We start from the raw sequence: 18,326 nt of genomic DNA on the forward strand, positions 1-18,326 counted from the left end.
CCCAAGTCCATATATATTTAAATAGCCTCCTTTTCAGCTCCTGTCCTGTCTCGCCACAGCCTCTGTCCTCCTTCCTGGGCCGGCCCTCTGCCTCCCCTCACCCTCCCCAGGTCAGAACTGCATCACGCGCCTGGGAAATTGGAAGCAACCACAACGCCAGGAAGACTCAGCCGTCTGGGGAGTCCACGCCCGCGTGTGTGGGTTGCGTCTGGCAGGGGGAAGAGACTGTCGGCTCCTTCATTCACCAGCCGGGGTGACCTGGGGCAAGACTCTTGCTTCCGCGGCTGCAGAGCGGGCGTCCCGGCGCCTCTTGGGTTGACCCCCGTGAGAATCCAGTGTGGTCAGCTAACTGCTTGTTGTGGTGCTTTATGCACAGAAGACCCTCCGTGAGGCACACCAGAGTTTTCTATATGCCATCAGCTGCATGGCTTGGAATACACTTCTTGAAGCCTAGGGGGACTGTCCACGCTTTTCATCGTTCGCGCTCTCCCGGAGTGCCCGGGGCGCGGTCCCTTTCGTTGCCTGCCTCGGAGGAACATGCACCGTGATGCTACATGGGACTGGCCAGGGCGGGCAGCAAGCTGGGGACACCCGTGGGCTCAGCGGGCGCCCAGTGCGTGGGAGGAGGAAGGTCTGGAGAAGGAGCCTGAGGAAGAAACAGCACCCAGGCACATGGAAACTGGCCATGAACCTGGTTTGGTTGGGCATGAAGAACCAAGGTGGGTGTCCTTGGCACAGCGGGAAACAGGGGAAGCAAGAAAAAGCTGTGAGGTCACGGAGGAAATGAGCAAATTCTCTGGGTGGCCCGTCCCTGCTGGCCACTGCGCGTGACACGGGGCCTTTGAGGTGGGGCCGGCCCCAGACGGTGGCCCCGTAGCTCCTCAGCTCCCCGTCCCCTCCCCATCGTGTACTTCCCAAGCGGGAGACAAAAATCCTGCTACCCTTTCTGTCTCCAAGCAGAGGCTTTAAAAATACAGCCTCCTGTGAAAAATAGACACGGCGTCTAAATGAACTATCAACTGTGGTAGCTAAGGCTGCTCTTCTGTAATAGCCATCTGGTAAGTCAGCTCCGGGAAGTGGGACAGGAGCCGGGGGTAGGGGACTGGCGGATGCTGTTGGGCATGTGATCAGATCCATCACTGGGCATCTCAGCCTCTTGCTGGGCGTCCTCCCTCTCCGTCCGCACCCTGACTGTGAACCTCCTGGTACCGTTCTCTTCGTCTTCGCTCTACCAACACGGAGACGGTGGGTCGCCGAGGACTATAGACCGAACGTTTGCGTGGCCCCCGGAACTCCCACCCCGTCCCCAACACGAGGGTACGAGGAGGTGGGCCTGTGGGAGGCGCCTAGGTCATGAGGGTGGGGTCTCATGGTGGGATTAGTGTGCCTTAGGAAAGAGACCCCAGAGATCTCCCTGGACTTCCCCTGCACGGAAACACAGCGAGAAGACCCTCGTGAACCAGGGAGTGGCCTTCTCCAGACACCACGTCTGTCAACACCGTGATCTCGGCCTTCACCTCCAGAACCGTAGGAAGTAAACTGCTGTCCTTCAAGCCGCCCGTCCCACGTGCTCTAAGATGAAGTGATGAAGCACCTTGCCCAAGGTCACGCGCCTCGTGCGTCACGGAGCTGGAGCCCAGTCCCAGGTCATCGACTCTGCTGGCCGGCAACTATTTCCGAACTGTGATAGGTGACTTTTACACAATTACTTACATTCCTCGGAATACTTCCGTCGTTGGCTCTACCGTTTCATCGGTCTTGGAAGGGGGAGGAGGAGAGGTACCCGTGAGGAACTGAAACCCAAAGAAACTGGAGTTTCACAGAGGCTCGGTTAGACAGGGAGAGAGCCGGGAACAGAACCAGCTCCCTCCCGCCCCCAACCCCAGCTGCGGCCAACCCCGCCTCTCATCCTTAACGGCCACCTACCTCTCCCCGCTATGCTTTAGCTCAGCACGAAGGAAAAGTGAAATCTGTGCTTTGGGTGGGGAAGTGTCCTAGTGGAGAAGCCTGGTCCGGGGGCACAGGGGATGCGCGTGGTCCTGGGCGTGGGGTCTGAGCCTGGACCAGCCGTTCTCACAGGCCGCACGGACTCTTAGCCGTGGGAGGACTCACGGACTCCTGGATGCCACGGAGTAGCCCCGTCACCTGGCCTTTAGGCTACTGCCACTAAGGGAGTCACATTCGCAATGAAGCTTTGCGACTGGCAGCGTTCGTTCCTTCCTTCGACACCTGAGCTGTTGGTCGGGGTCACAGCCCCTCCCGTGTTGTCACCTTGCTGCTTACATCAAAACCGGATGCGGCGGGAGCAGTAGAAGTTCCCTGTTCTGCCCGTCCAAGTGCGTGTGACCTGATCTCCGTTCACTAACAAAGTCCAGAGAACAGTCTGTGTGCGTGACCTGAAATGTAAACGACCAGAGCTCCAGAGAGAGAGGACCCTGGGGTGGGGGGGGGTCCGCAGGCCCAGGCGAGAGCGGATCCGTTCGGTTCCAGCTGCTCCCCGTTAGCTCAGTGCACGTGGAGATGGTCAGGGTCCCTCCCCACCGCCCCCCGCCCCCCACTGCAGGTGGCAGGCCCTTGAGCTGGCCGTCACACATAGATGAAGACTATTCACCTTACACAGTCGTGTAAGACTGTTCCTTATAGGTGTATGGGTGCCTCGTTCTTGAAGTTGGGCTGTCTTGAAAATCCTTTATATGTCAGGCGTGGGTGCGTGCCCCCCCCTTCTCTGCAAAGCAGTTCTTTGTCACGTGACATCTGGTCAGGGGTGTAGCTTTAACGTCGCCAACACATTAGCCCTCTTCTACGAGAACTACTCCTGTGAACGGCGTCACCTCAGGCGTCCCATTCCAGAATTGTCTCTGTGTTGCCGGTGTCTTCTCCCGCCACTGGGCTGGATTAACATGAGGGAGACCACGCATGGGCACAGGCGTGCACGTGCACACACACGCACACACACACGGCTTGCCCTTCCGTGCTCCTGACAAGGAAGCCTTGCAAGCGATAAATTGCGTGACTGATGCCGTACTTGGGTTTCCCGGCCAGGTTTCTGCATGTTTTCTAAAGGCCCTGGAGAGCGGCGAGGAGTCTCACGTGTCCTCCGGTGGGAAGACACCATTTCGAGGACTTAACGCTCATCTGAGCCTGTGTTGGTATGTCGTGGGTAAGCGTTGCAGGTCGGTCACACCTAAACCAAAACGGGAGCTGGACGCGGCTCCCAGCTGCCCGGTGAGACAGGTGTGCGTTACCCCATCGGGCCACACGGATGAGGGGTCGAGCCCCGGGGAGGTCAGGAACACGGCCTGGACTCCTACCCAAGGCTCCTGCCTCTGTGTGGACATTCCTTGATCTGGCTGCGAATCGAATTTGTTCCCGGTCATGTAGCCATGAGCCACGAGGTTAAACAAGGAAGGAAGCCTTGGAGGTCTCGAGTGGCCGTGTGGCTGGATTCTGCAGCCGAGACCCGGGCCTCGGCAGCTTGGCAGACAGACAGCTCGTCAGACAGACAGCTTGTCCTGCACGTCAGCCACGGGCGGAGGGAGGAAGGAGAGAAACGGAGAAGACAGGAGGATTGGTTCAGCCCAAGAAAAAGGCCCAGCTGCAGCCGGTGCTGAGCACAATAGCTTGGCTATTTCCTACGTTACCTTTTTACAGAATGTAATATCTTGATTTTTTTTTTTTCACATCTCAGCTGAGAGGAATATTTTTGTGATCGCACAGGATGTTCTTTTATATTTTTATATCTGCTTGATTTTGCCTGGGGAGAATCATTGTTATTTTATTATTTATTTTATTAAACATTTTAATGTTTATTTTTGAGAGAGAGAGAGAGACAGAGAGAGACAGAGTGTGAGCGGGGCAGAGGCAGAGAGAGAGAGAGAGAGGGAGACACAGAATCCGAAGCAGGCTCCAGCCTCCAAGCCGTCAGCCCAGAGCCCGACTCGGGGCTGGAACTCAACGAACCGCGAGATTGTGACCTGAGCCGAAGTCGGCCGCTCAACTGACGGGGCCACCCAGGCGCCCCTCATTTTGTTATTTTAAGCCCTTAATTCAGAATACGAAGGGATCCTTATCTGTGTCACAAAGCTGCAGACGATTGCTGCCCCACGATGCCAGTTGATGCAAAATGCCCTTCACATCTCAAAATGACTGCTTTTGTCCCTGGAAGGTTGGACTTGAGAAAACCACACTTTCCTTCCAGACGGTGTGAAGGAGGGGATCAGGGCCACATGTGGCTGTGGCCATGAAGCGGGCACCGTGAAAGCGGGCGGCGGTCGCTCCTGCGGGACCCTCACACCAAACGGGGCTCGTGGTGGACCGGCCAGGACGGGCCACGGCCTGTGGCTTTCATTCCCTCCGTGGTGGTTCTTACCCCCACTGGCCAGGGAAGGAAACCAAGATGCAGAGAGGTTACGTGGCCTGGCCACGGTCACGTAACCAGCAGCTGCAGACCTCGGCCACGTAGGCTTCCGCCTCCACACAGATATTTCTGGCTGTCCTTACCTTTTTTATCAGATGTCAACATGGGCTGCTGTCCACGAAACCGGATCCCTTCCATGGGGCGCAGCAAAGAGGCCCTTCCTCCTGCGTGGGCCGTGGAATCGGCCTTCCCCACTCACCCACTCTATCCACCTTGTCAGCAGGGGCGTCCGGCATACCGTGGGCCGGGCTTAGAGCGCTGCGACCGCCGGCCTTTACCTCGGGCCGTCACACTGCGGCCGGGTCAGAGGGCGGGACCACAGAGGCGGACCAGAACGGGTGTGTAAGTCCCTAACCGAACAACCGTGGCCTCTGATAAATGCAGGAAGGAAGTGTAGTCTGGATGGGGATGGACAGGACCAGCTCTCTGTGGTTGGGGGCTTCATCAAGGAAGGCTTGCTTCCTGCGGACGGGTCTGCATGGGTGCAGGCCCTGGGGTGGAAGGAGCGTGCCAGAGCCTGGGCCTGACCCCAGCCCTGCCTGCACCCCTTGTGCTCAGCTGCCCTTGGAGAGCGGCCTGGGATGGGGGTGGGTAGCTGTGACCCGCCCCTTCAGGGCCCCGAGCGCTTGGTCAGGAATGTGGGTTCGCTTTAACGCGGTGGCAAGTCCCGGGAGTGTTTGAATTCAGCAGGGGACTGTAGCGACCTGGTTTATATTCTTTCAACGATTTTTCCTGTTGCTGTGAATCCTTTGGGCGGAGACCGTTTTTGCCTTCTAGGCCAGGGGTGGTGGCTGCCTGGGTCAGAGCAATGGGTGGCTGATCACACACTCCAGCAGCAGGACGCGCGGGTGGGCGGGATGCGGGGCGCCGGCAGCAGAGGAACCTGTGGTGGTTTTGGTGTCGGGGGGGGGGGGGGGGGCGGGCGGGGAGGAGCAAAACGGGAGAGGACAGTGAGGCATCTGGAGTTTCAGCCTGGACACGTGTGTTGTAAGATGCTCTGGTTCAAGTGGAAATGACAAATTGATGAGGCCCCGGGGTTCAGGCCGCCTCCGGTACCCGGCTCGCCCACAGTCTGCTCCCCCTGCCCAGCACACCTGTATGGAAACTGAGCACGGCGCCGTGTGTAGAGGTGAGGGAGCCAGGAGGGGAAGCTGTGCGGCCACCCCTCAGGTCCCCCCGGTGCTCACTGGCTTTAGGAACAGCCCCAGGCCCTCCCCACACACCACCTGTAGTGATTCCCCCTAAAGCGGGAGCACGATCCGCGGTGCTCACAGCCCTTCTCGCCTCGCTGCAGGGAGTCCGGGCTCTGCCCCCCAGTGCCTGCAGCCAGCCTTCTCTCTTGCACAGTCCGCTAAACTCAGGGCCTTTGCGGGAGATGTTCTCAGTGCCTAAGATCTTCTGTAACCTCTTGGCCGCCACCCCTTTGCAGCCGCCAGTCTCGAGAGCCGTCTCACGCAGCTCGTCCATCCCCCCCGCCCCCACTCCCAGGATCTGGACTCTGGGTCCCTCTTGTGAGCACCGGCCTCCCCCGAGCCTGACATCACTGGTCACTGTCTGCTGCCTGCTCCTGTCCCTATACCGAGAACTTCCTGGGGAGAGAGCACTGGGTCTTACTCCTCTCTTCCTAGGATCCATACGACACCCGTGAGTGTTCTCGGAATAAGCGGTTTCTGCTAACTGCCCTTGCGTTACAGTCCACCCCCTGAACAGGACATCTGCTTTTGTAGATGTCGCTCCTGGAAAGAGGGGGTCGGTTTCTACCTTGGGGTAGTGGTTCGGGGTGGGGGGGAATCTCTTCAGGGAATCTGAGCATCACTGGACCATGCTTAATGCTACCCTGGGCCCGTGGGCCTGCTGTGGCATCCTGGGATTGAGGGAGCAGGTGATCCCCGGGGGGCTGAAGGAACCAGGTGGGCGATGGTTGAACCAAGCCCTGAAGAGTGACTTGGTGACATGGTGGGGCGGGGAGCAGGGGAGAGCACCGGCCTCCCCCGGCCGGGAGATGACTGTATGAGTTAATAGCCTGGTCATGCGTCATCACGCAGAGCCCTGTCTCCCTTCGGCAGACCCGAAGGTAAATGCGGGCACTACAGGTCCTTCCTACCACCCTGCCCCCACCCCCACCCCCACTTCCATGCCGCCTTTGCGGTTTTTTTCCCTTCAGAATTCCTTCTGGCTGTGCATTGTAACCCTACATAGCCCACCATGAAATGTGTGCGTGCCGGAGGTAGCGGGAGCTCAGGGGGGGTTTGAGGACCATGCACCTGGTTTAAGCCGTGTGTATGCACTGTGTGCAGGACGGCCACATCCCTTCTTGTCCACTCGCGAGAGCAGAAGTGGCGCGTTAATAATTACAGCAGCAGCAGGTGCTCTCAGACTGGTGCTGGGCCAGGTGGGAAGACGGTCGCCCCAACGATAAGGCGCTTACAAGTGAGTGACCTTGGGCTGGATCCCTATACTTCTGAGCTTCTGTTTCCTTCCCTGCAAAAGGGGACGAGGCTTCACGAGGATGTTGTAAGGATCACGTGGGGTAATAGCCGGAGAAGCTCCTGTGAATGAATCAAATGTAAGAGAGTCTTGTCTTGGCTGGGGGTGCTGCCCACCCCCAGAGCCATATTACTAAATAGCCCTATTATAAGGTTGGCGATATGGGTTGAATCTACTGAATAGCATCTTGTCCCTCCCTCCTTCCCTCCATCCCTTCCCAGGGACTGGCCTGTGCCAACACTTTCCAATACGAAGAATCAGAACAGCTGTGACAGGCAGTGGAGGATGCTTGTAAATCCAAACTAAACAGATAAGAGGGAGCCAGCTACTTCCCCGTTTCTTCATTAAACAGTTGGCCAGGGCAGAGTTTGCTGGGAGGATTCATTGCGAAATAGCCCGGGAGGCGAAATTGCTTTAAAGATAACTTTTGGAAGAGAAAATTTCATTCTGCTCACTCAGCATGATGTAGCAATTAAAATGCTGGTTTTTCTCCTCTTTGAGAGCTACCCCTGAATAATTTATGGCTTCACCCACCGGAGGGTGCAAGGCTTTGCTGCAATAAGAGGATTTCCACTAAAGAGTGGGTGTGGGGCTGTAGGCCGCAGGCCGCTCTTACTCACCGGGGCCCCGCTGTCTCCTGGCCTCGCTGTCCCTGCAGCCAGGGCCACCTGCTCCGAGAGCAGTTAGGTGCCAGTGGCACCAGGACTGCCTGGTGCCCTTCCAGTAACTGGTTGGTGACAGTGAGTATGGTGGTCACTTCACTCTCCGGGCTTCAGGGTTTTTTTCTCCAACATGAGAGCAATTGAGCATTCCAGAGCCCAGAGCCCAGGGCAGTGGATTTCTGCTGATAACATCTCAGTAAAGGTCTCTAGGTTTTCACAACAGCCTTGCGAAGCAGGTGTTCCGCTTTCCTCGTGGGAAAGAGGGAATTTATCCAAGACTGTGCATTTAGCTAGATGTAAATTCAGGGTTTCACCTCCCCACTCTACCCGATCTGAAACCTGGGCGGTTGGGTGTACATTGTCCTATTTTGCTGCGAAAAAAACGTGTTTTTCAGAGACTGCCTAAATCAGTAGTAGAGAAGGTTTAGGGGCGGTGGTTAAAATTCTGAAGAGCGTGCCCGGCTTTGATTAGAAATTGCAAAGCTGGTCTCCTCAGGGGGCACTTGGCTGGCTCCGTCAGTCGGTGGACTCGGGGTCTCCGGTCGTGAGTTCAAGCCCCAAAGTTGGGTGTAGAGATTACTTAAAAAAATTTTTTTTAAATAAAAAAAGCTGGTCTCCTACAAACCTCTACATCCTGTTAGCCTGACTTAAGACACTGGGATTGGAAGCCGTATCTCTTACGGGTGGATGTGTATGTAGTTCAGAACGCTGTCCCTGCATTAGTCAAAACTGTGAGATTTTTTTTTTTAATTTTCTCTTTTTAATGTTTATTTATTTTTGAGAGAGACGGAGACAGAATGCGAGTGGGTTGGGGCAGAGAGGGAAGGAGGCACAGAATCCGGAGCAGGCTCCAGGCTATGAGCTGTCAGCACAGAGCCTGACGCCGGGCTCGAACTCGGGAGCTGTGAGATCATGACCTGAGCGGAAGTTGGACGCTCAACCGACTGAGCCACCCAGGCGCCCCAAAACTGTGAGCTCTTTATTACATTGGTGAAATTATCTGAACAAGCCCCTTCAGATGTATTCACCAATAAATTCCAAATTGCCACGTGGAGAGCACCAGGAAATAAACATTGCAGCCTCTCCTGGGTGGAAATTTTCAGGCCCCGAGGGGTGAAAGCATTCTTACTTACAGAAGTCAACTTACAAGAAAGCGAAACGAAAGGCAGAAAGCCACGGCGGAGCTCCTGTGTTAAGTTCAGTGTGACCTTGCGTGGGTCTTTTCCCACGGCTCGCGCGTCCCTTTCTCTGAATTTGCTGGACAGGGAAGAACGCGGGGCCTGGGGTGCGCGGTGGAGGGAGGACCTGCAGGTGCGGGGCCCGGGCGGCAGGGCGCGCGCGTGCCGCTGTCCAGGGAAGGGGACCGAAGTTCATGGCGGGGGGGGAGGGGCTCGGGCCAGCCAGCTGCGCTGGGAGGGGGCGGGGGCAGGGTGCACCCTGCGGTGGTGGTTGCGGCAATGAACCCCCGGCCTGCCTTCGTTTTAGGTCCAACCCGAAAGATGCCCCCCAGCGCCAGTGCCATGGACTTCTTCCAGCTCTTTGTCCCCGACAACGTGCTCAAGAACATGGTGGTGCAGACGAACATGTACGCCAAGAAGTTCCAGGAGCGCTTCGGCAGCGACGGCGCCTGGGCCGAGGTGACGCTGACGGAGATGAAGGCGTTCCTGGGCTACATGATCTCCACCAGCATCTCCCACTGCGAGTCGGTCCTCAGCATCTGGAGCGGCGGCTTCTACAGCAACAGGAGCCTCGCCCTGGTCATGAGCCAGGCTCGCTTCGAGAAGATCCTCAAGTACTTCCACGTGGTGGCCTTCCGCTCCAGCCAGACCACGCACGGCCTCTACAAGGTCCAGCCCTTCCTCGACTCCCTGCAGAACGGCTTCGACTCTGCCTTCAGGCCTTCCCAAACCCAGGTGAGATCGGCCGCGGGGGTGCCCCGGGACCGCCCCCTGCCCCCTGTCCTGCCTTCTCCCGCCCTCCCCGGAGTGCGGGGGAGCGATGGACTCACGGCCCAAGCCGCAGGGACCCCAGAGAGCGGGGTTCTGCCGCTGCCTGCCCCTCTTCCCGTACCCCCCTCCCCGTAATGGCGCTTTCTTTCCAAATTGCGTGTTTTCCAGGCTCGGACGTTTCTCATATATATATTTTTAAGTTTATTTCTTTTGAGAGAAAGAAAGCACGAGTTGGAGAGGGGGCAGAGAGAGAGAGAGAGAGAATCCCAAGCAGGCTTCACACTGTCAGCACAGGGCCCAGCGCAGGGCTTGAACCCGCAAACCGCGAGATCACGGCCTGAGCGGAAGTCGGATGTTTAACAACTGAGCCACCTGGGTGCCCCAATATTCTTAGATTAAGAAGAACCTCTGATGGGTCACTTTCCCGTGTTCTCTGAGTAGGGATGTACTCCCGGGTTGGTGGTGGAAAGGGCCGAAGCCTCGTAGGTGGCAGAGGGAAGGAGGCCAGGAGGCCGGATCTCAGTCGCCCTGCAGGTAACCCAGAGTCACTCAGGTGGGGGGCGGGGGTCCACCTGGCACACTGTCACCAGCGGGGCCTCTGGACCAGGGTTCCATAGAGCCCCAGGTCTGTTAGGGCCCCCCTGACACCACCCCAACTTCCCTAACTGGTTCTAGAAGGCTCTGTGTGCCCTCAGCTCCTGAGCGGCTGCCTTCTGGTGTCGACCTGTGGCCAGTACACTTGGCTGTGGTGAGAGAGGCGTTCTGGAATCGTCCTCCAAACTGCTCTGCTGGCCTCGCAAACTGGGGAGGCAGCTCATTCCTGAGCCCAAAACTTTAGGACGTGTTCGGCCCACGTGAGCCCAGTTCCTTTTGGCCTGTGCAGTGTGGAAACCAAAGTTGACGTCATTTTTATTTATGCGTTTGAGTAGCCATCCATCTACCCACTCTTCCTCGTGCGTTTCCTCCAAGGGCCTTCTTCATAAACCTCAAATTCTTTTCGATGTTCTCTCTTTGCCTGTCTCCGTAGCTTGCCTTTTTCTCTGTGCGGCTGAAAATCACAGGGTTTTTGTGGGGGAAGATCTCACTCTATTTCAGGTCTGTGGGAGCCTTAAAACAATTTCTGGAAGCGTTCCCCCTGCTGTGCTGTGAATGTGCTGGGCTCGTTATGATTTCCAGGTGTTTGTGATGCTCTTTCTGACGCCGAGAAAGCTCTTCCCTCTTCTCTCTGCCTTAGCACTTACCGAGTCTCCTGGGCCCGGTGCAGGGCCAACCCCCCCCCCCCCCCCACTATTTATAGGGCAGCCGAGTGCCAGTCTTTCTTGTCCCCAGTTGTGTCTCTGACCTTCTAAACAGGAGGTGGGATCCTTTGGGGACGCTGGCCCTGCCCTCAACAGGCCCTGCAGGACCAAATACAGGGCCGGGCACATTCGTTTTTGCTGCGCTAAATATTTGCTTGGTTGAAAATGAACCAAACTGGGGCCCTTCCGGCTGGATGCAAGGGGTAAAATACAGTATTCTGACCATCCTTGGGGCCAGACATTCGAAGAGCCCCTGGAGGAAGCTGTGGGCTGAGTATCTCTCAAGAACCAAACAGCCGGCTGCTTGGATGATTGCTATTTAACAGCTGCAAGATAAGGTTGCTGAAGATCCTTCTAGTCCCGGGACCAGGCCAGCCTTAGCCAGGGTTATATTCATGTGTGTTGTGTGCTGCTGTGAACCGGCCTCGTGCTGTCTGCCTTCTGAAACTGCGGGATCGGATACCCTGAGACCTGTGCCCAGGGCGGTCACCATGTGCGCATGCGTCTCTGGAGCCCGGGGTGCCTTGGGGCACACTGTGGCGCCCGCTAGCCAATTCTGAGATTATAGGCCTGTCCCTTCCCGGCCAATTCTGAGATTATAGGCCTGTCCCTTCCCGGCCAATTCTGAGATTATAGGCCTGTCCCTTCCCAGCCCAGGCATGGGTGCCCTGAGGGGGCCTGGCACCTTCCCGAGCCAGCAGTGGCTGGACGGCAACCCGCGCGGGCAGCTCGGCCTTCCTCCCTTGCGTGGTTCAGGTGCGCAGCCAGGAGACCAGGACCACTGAGAGCCCGGGGACGACGTTCGCTTTATTCTTGCCCCCACGTCTGTTCTTTGTTTCCGGGTTGGCGAGGCCGAGAGAAAGAAGAGAGTCCCAAGATAAGTCTTCCTTTGGGGAAGGGCTCCTTGGTCGTGTTGGAGGGTTTTTTCCCTCTCTCCTTTATTTCCTTTCTTTTTTTTTTTTTTTTAACATATCCTTTGTATTTGATTTTCGTGTTTGTGAGGTTGTGTCTTCTTTTGGCTACGATCTTGGTATCTAGCGCCTTTTGTGTTGGTCAGGATCCCAGCAGGAAACGAGTCCTGTGTTCTAGAAGGGCAGTTGAGGACGACCGGATGCGGGGGACTGTGGATGGCGTGTGGTCAGGGTGCAGGGACGTGACAGGACTGGTAACAGCAGTGGGAAACTGGTATCAGCCGCGGGCCAAGGAGAGGGTGTGGGCCTCGGAGCCCAGAGGTGAGGGCACGGGCAGGCAGGGGGCCTCCTCCTTCTCTCGCTCAGGCCTCCAGGTTGGCCAAACAAACCCAACGCCGGGAACAGAGGCCTGGATGGTGTGTGGTTTATAAGAGGGGTGGAAAGGCGTAGGAGGGGTGGAAAGTGGGTTTTGGGGGCAAACAGAACACCCAGTACACTCCGTCCAAAGGACAGGAACCCGAGGCAGAGGGAACGTCCCAGGGCCCTCGGATCCGTTTTCCCGTTGGCTGATAATCAGATGGCATTTTCCTCTCCTTCTGCCTTCTCCTGACTGTGGGCACCGTTGAGCCAGCCCTGTGTCCGTAGGCACGAGAGGGTCAGCCGAGGGGGATGAAATCATGAACTGCAGCGTGTGATTGATTTTGAACATGATTAGGTCTTCCTGTTAGCTGGGGGCTCCTACAAGTCCTTGTACCCCCTTCCTGTGCAGAGAAGCAGCTGGACCCTGCGTGCCCTGGAAAGCGCTGGCCTTGCTGTGTGGGGCGGGACCTTCCGTCCCACGGGCCTGCCGGGGTGAGGGGCGTCTTCCCCTGACCTCCAGCATCGGCCACAGTATGCTTGGCTCCCACACTGCTTCTCTTCTCAGCAATGCATCTGCCTCCCGGAGAGGCTTCCTGTCCTCCCTGACTGAAGAATCTAGAATTTCTTTCTTTTTTAAAAACTTTTATTTAAGTCCCCCTTAGTTAACATCTAGCGTAATAATGGTTTCAGGAGTAGAATTTAGCGATTCATCCCTTACATATAGCACCCGGTGCACATCCCAGCAAGTGCCCTCCCTAGTGCCCATCCCCCATTTGCCCTCCCCCCCCCCGCCCCCTGCTAGCCTGCCAGCAGCCCTCAGTTTGTTCTCTGTATCTCATGGTTTGTCTCCCTCTCGGTTTTTATCTTGCTTTTCCTTCCATTTCCTATGTCCGTCTGTTTGTTTCTTAAATTCCACATATGAGCAAAATCATATGGTTATTTGTCTTTCTCTGACTGACTTATTTCACTTAGCACAATACACTCTGCTTCCATCCACGTCGCTGCAAATGGCAGGCTTTCATTCTATTTCATCGCCGAGTAATACTCCACTGTCTATATTCACCACATTCTTCATTCATCCATCGATGGACATCTGGGCTCTTTCCATACTTTGGCTATTGTCGATAGCGCCGCTGTAAACATTGGGGTGAGTGCATGCGCCCCTTTGAATCAGCAGTCTTGTACCCTTTGCATAAATACCTAGTCGTGCAATCGCTGGGTCATAGGGTAGCTCTATTTTTAGTTTTTGGAGGGACCTCCACGCTGTTTTCCAGAGTGGCCGCCCCAGCTTGCATCGCCACCGACAGTGCAAAAGAGATCCTCTTTCTCCGCATCCTCGCCAACATCTGTGGTGGCCTGAGTTGTTCGTGCTAGCCTTTCTGACAGGTGTTAGGTGGTATTTCACTGAGGTTCGGATTTGCATTTCCCTGGTGATGAGTGATGCTGAGCATCTTTCCATGTGTCTGTTAGCCATCTGGATGTCCGAAGACGCTAGAAACTGTAAAGGTGTCCTGGTTTTCCAGCTTTTCTGCTCCGTGAAAAGTCCCTGCTTGGGCTCTGGAACGTTCATTTGGATAGAAGATGATGGCACAGTGAGTTTGGCCATCTGGCACCCCAGAGCCTCAGGGCCCCTCTGAAGGGTCTACACTCTGCCTGCTGAGGGCGGTCGGAACAGTTCTCCAGCACGTGTGGGTGGTTCTGCTCCTGGCTGCCAAGCGTCCCTTCCACATCCTGCTCCCTCCCTCACACATGCTCTACCCCCGACACGCACCCTCTGCCCCGCCATCTCTGGAGCCTTTCCCTTCCAGCAAATTGCGACCCTCCAGGATGAGTCGAAGCTTTCGCAGAGCCTTCAGAAAGCTGACGGCTCTCAGTCTGCCGGTAACCCACGCAGCCACAAGTCGCACGCACGCCTGTCCGCACGCGTGCGTATACCCGAGTGCCAAACAGAGAGATGCTTCATGTCCTCAAAAGTGGGGACAGGTTCCATAGGAGGATATTTTCAGGGAGCGATTATACAAGTAAATAAATGGATGCTTTGCCTTTCCTCTCCCCTCACCGACTGCCATGCCCCCAGACGGGCTTGTCATACACAGAAGGGGACTCGGGAAGTACATTTGGGGAGCGGAGAGATGCTGGCCGGTGGGCAGCCCGGCGGAGAGAGAAGTGGTTTTCCGGCATGGGTAGTTTTCACGCAGAGGTTGCTTTGGTGAGGCATGCGATGAAATATCCACGCGCCCCTGAGTTTGGGTAAACGCACACGGACCAGAGGTACGCTGGCTTTCTGAAGATGAGGGAGAGAGGGCAGTTTTCTGTACTGTGGCTTCGGAGGGGGTGAGTAGGACATGCTTCTGCAGCAGGCCTGATGGAGCAGGGAATACGCAGGCAGCGAAAGGACTCCTTTCTGCCCTTTTCCCCATCCCCCCTCTGCTCAAATGGAGCACCACAGTGGTGGGGGGGGGGGTGGTGTCCATTTTGCTACAGTGGCTCCAAATGGGGTTTTGAATATTTTATGAGCCCACAGAGTCAGCAAGGCGTGAGGGCCTGTGGCCGGCAGCCTCTTCAGCCCTCCCGTTCATAAGCGTAAGACGGGCAGGGCCAGGCGCCACGTCCACATGTGTCCAACAACAGAAAAACTGAAGGGGGCCACACTGAACCCTTCCAGTCTGTTGCTGTTTTAAATGGAATTCCAGGTAGCACTGATGGGAGGTGGAGAGGATAGCGTCCAAATCGCAGTTGCTAAGTATCGTCCTCCAGTCTGCCCTTGTCAGACCGTGGTCTGACGTCACCTGGGAACCTGTCGGCAACGCAGAAACTCCGGCCCTGCCCCAAACCCACTAAATCAGAATTCACCCGTCGGTAGGATCCCGGGTAACTAGTTTGTTCACTAAAGGTCCCAAAGCACCGGTGGAGAACGAGTTGGTACACTTTTTCTGCCAATGGCCAGACAGTCGGTACGTTAGACTGTGCAAGCCATACGGTCCCCGATGCGTCTTGTCGGTTTGGCGTTGGAGTCCAGGAGCAGCCGTTGACAATATGTGAGCGAGTGAGCATGGCGGGTCCCAATAAAACCTTAGTTACAACAGGTGGTGGGCCAGACTCCAGTGTAGTTTACCGGCCCCTCATCTAGGGCACTGGGGAGGGTTCTTGGAATCCTGTCGCTTCCCACAGTCTTCATTTCGATGAAATTCAGCCACACCCCCCAATTCACAGTTGAGCTTGACCTTGGACTTGGGGGAGACGTGTAGCAGATTCCTAGATTGAGCCAAAAGTCTCCTCCCAAAAGCTTTAGCTTTGAAAGACGCAAAACTTTGAGCACTCCTTGGAGCCCATTTTTGTTACCCCATTTCTTTCTACCTTAGAGTCTTGTCATTGAACACATCATAATAAGCATGTCATAAAGACATAGAAATAGATGAAGTAAGTGTGAACATCACCTCGGGAATCCCGCGTCTGGAAGGACGTGACGACGTGGAGGAGAGCCAGAGGCTGGGTGTCGGCCCCAAGGCCACAGGCGTCAGATTCACGTCAGGGGCGGATTTTAAAGAGAGATTGTTCGGCCCGGGATACGAGGAGGTTGTGGGCCAACCTGAGCACGGTCTGGAATACCTGCAGAAATAGTGTGTGTTTTCCTTTGTTTCTCACAGGGACAGAAGGCAGATCAATAGGCTCAGATAGAATGTAGGTAAATTTTGAGTCCGTGAGGGAAAGAACTTTTTAGCGGTTGGGGCTGCCCAGCAGGGGAGAGGTGTTTCCTGAAGACAGGTGGGCATGTCTAGCTAGAGGTCAGGGCCCCTGCTGGAGATCCCTCCCCCAAGTGAGAGTTTGCCCTGGGGACCTTCGGCCACTAATAATAATAATAATAATTATTATTATTATTACTATTATTGTAATAAGATGATTATAAATGTATTTAAAATATATAGAGAGATTAAATGTGTATCTTATAAATATATAAAATAAAAATTAAGTTACTTTTTATTTTTTTTATTTTTATTTAAAAAAAAAAGTTTTTTGGGGGGCACCTAGGTGGCTCAGTGGGTTAAAGTGTCCCACTTCAGCCCAGGTCTTGATCTGCCAGTTCGTGGGTTCGAGCCCCGCGTCGGGCTCTGTGCTGACAGCTCGGAGCCCGGAGCCTGCTTCGGATTCCGTGTCTCCCTCTCTCTCTGCCCCTCCCCCCACTCACGCTCTGTCTCTCTCTCTGTCTCTCTCTCTCTCAAATATAAGATTAATGGGGCGCCTGGGTGGCGTAGTCGGTTAAGCGTCCGACTTCAGCCAGGTCACGATCTCGCGGTCCGTGAGTTCGAGCCCCGCATCAGGCTCTGGGCTGATGGCTCGGAGCCTGGAGCCTGTTTCCGATTCTGTGTCTCCCTCTCTCTCTGCCCCTCCCCCGTTCATGCTCTGTCTCTCTCTGTCCCAAAAATAAATAAAAACGTTGAAAAAAAAATTAAAAAAAAAATAATAAGATTAAAAAAATTTTTTTTAAGTTTTTTTTTTTTTTAACGTTTATGTGTTTTTGAGAGAGAGAGAGGGAGACACAGAATCCGAAGCAGGCTCCGGGCTCCGAGCTGTCAGCACAGAACCCGGTGCGGGGCTCGAACTCACGGCCTGTGAGATCATGACCTGAGCTGAACGCAGACACTTAACCGACTGAGCCACCCAGGCGCCTCTTCAGTTACTTTTTCAAATTTCCATTTACTAAATACCTACTATATGTCAGGGCCTGTGCTAAGTGCCTTGCCTACGGCTTCTTACTGAGTTCTCCCCAAATCGCTGGTGTAAATATTGAAACTGCTACCCTTTTATAGATGAGGAGACCCAGGATCAGAAAGGAAACGTGACTTAGCCAGGGTCACGCAGCTGGTCAAAGGCAGAGACTAGGATTGAGCCCAAATCTGATGGCCCCCCCCCCCCGAGCTCAGCTTCTCTGCTCCCTCGTTTCTGGCAGGTGCTACACGAACCCCTGATTGACGAGGACCCTGTGTTCATCGCCACGTGCACAGAGCGGGAACTGCGAAAGAGGAAAAAGCGGAAATTCAGCCTCTGGGTCAGGCAGTGTTCTTCCACCGGCTTCATCATCCAGGTGAGCCCCGGGCCGGGCCCAGGGAGGCCAAGGGAAGATGGTTCTCGCGGTGACTGATGAGCCGGCTCACTCCCCCTCCTCGTGGGCCTTCCCCAGAAGCTCCGGCGGGGCTGCTCCCCCCTCACTGGGGCGGCCGGCACCTCCCTGCCTGCCCTTCCTGTCCTGTCCGGCCCTTCTGGTTCAGTTAACAGCAGCAAACACTGATCAAGGCTCGGGCCCTGACAGCGTCGGCCAGAGACTTCACCAAAAGAGTGGGGCACACGAGGTGACCGCCGTCTCTCTCGGGAAGCCACCGTGTGGTGGTCCCGGAAGCCCCCTCCCGCCCCCGACCTGCCAGGTGTCTGTCCTACTGCCCTGTATTGAGGAAGCCTTCTTCACAGGCCACCGACAGCCAGCGGCTTAAATTACGCTTGGTCAGGAGCGCGGGCGGCCCTTCGAGCCGGCATTGCCACCTGCTCCCTGGCTCTGCCGTGGTCCGGGCAGGTGCCGACACGGGTTTCAGAAGCGGTGGCCGAGCTCCACTACAGGGGAGGTGTGAGGTGTTCGCCTGCCGGGATCGGCCAGGGTACGGACTGCACAAAAGGAGGAGGTGGGGGCCGGCGAACACCGGATGTGGCACCCGAGGGACAGATCCCGGCTCCGGCTGGTTTCTCCGGCCGCGCGCTGTTCGGGATACCTTCTCCCAGCTGTCAGGCCTGCCGGCCCTGCGGTCACGGCTGACCCCACCTCGCTGCCCCTGCCTGGCTGCGGCCCCAGGCCCCAGGCAGAGGGGTCTTGCCCTCCCTTCTCCCCCTGAGCCAGAGGAGGATTCATGGGAAGATTCAGTTGAGCATCCCTTTGTCCCAGCAGGGAAAGTGCATGTGCTTCAGGCCAACATATCTGCTCAGAAGGACCATCCTAGTCTCCCTGCGGGCTCGGGGGACCCTCAGCTCAGCCTGGGGCTGGGATCTCCAGCTGGACCCCAGACCCGAGTGGGCTTGAGCACAGGCTTCGGGCAGTTGCCATAATGGACCTGTCCCACAGCAGGATTTACTCTGGATGTGCAGCCTGGGCCCTCTGTCCCTGCACAGCCTCTGGTGGCCCGTGCCACCTCAGTAGTGTCCTTTGCAGTGAGGCTCCCTGGGGACAAGGGAGGGAGGTTCACTCTGTGCAACCCCTC

At 56.1% G+C, this 18,326-nt stretch overlaps 1 protein-coding gene across 1 annotated transcript in view; it reads left to right on the forward strand.

The window, feature by feature from the left end:
* The window catches only part of PGBD5 (piggyBac transposable element derived 5), a 120,758-nt gene that overhangs the window by 79,132 nt on the left and 23,300 nt on the right, over nucleotides 1-18,326 (forward strand). Inside the window, exons 3-4 of the mRNA XM_040464915.1 lie at nucleotides 9,052-9,479; nucleotides 17,033-17,167. Coding sequence (XP_040320849.1) covers nucleotides 9,052-9,479; nucleotides 17,033-17,167 — 563 coding nt within the window. The remainder of the gene's footprint in view (nucleotides 1-9,051; nucleotides 9,480-17,032; nucleotides 17,168-18,326) is intronic.

This window comes from Herpailurus yagouaroundi, unplaced genomic scaffold (assembly GCF_014898765.1).
Source record: "Herpailurus yagouaroundi ecotype Mexico unplaced genomic scaffold, PumYag 530, whole genome shotgun sequence".
NCBI classification, from domain to species: domain Eukaryota; kingdom Metazoa; phylum Chordata; class Mammalia; order Carnivora; family Felidae; genus Herpailurus; species Herpailurus yagouaroundi.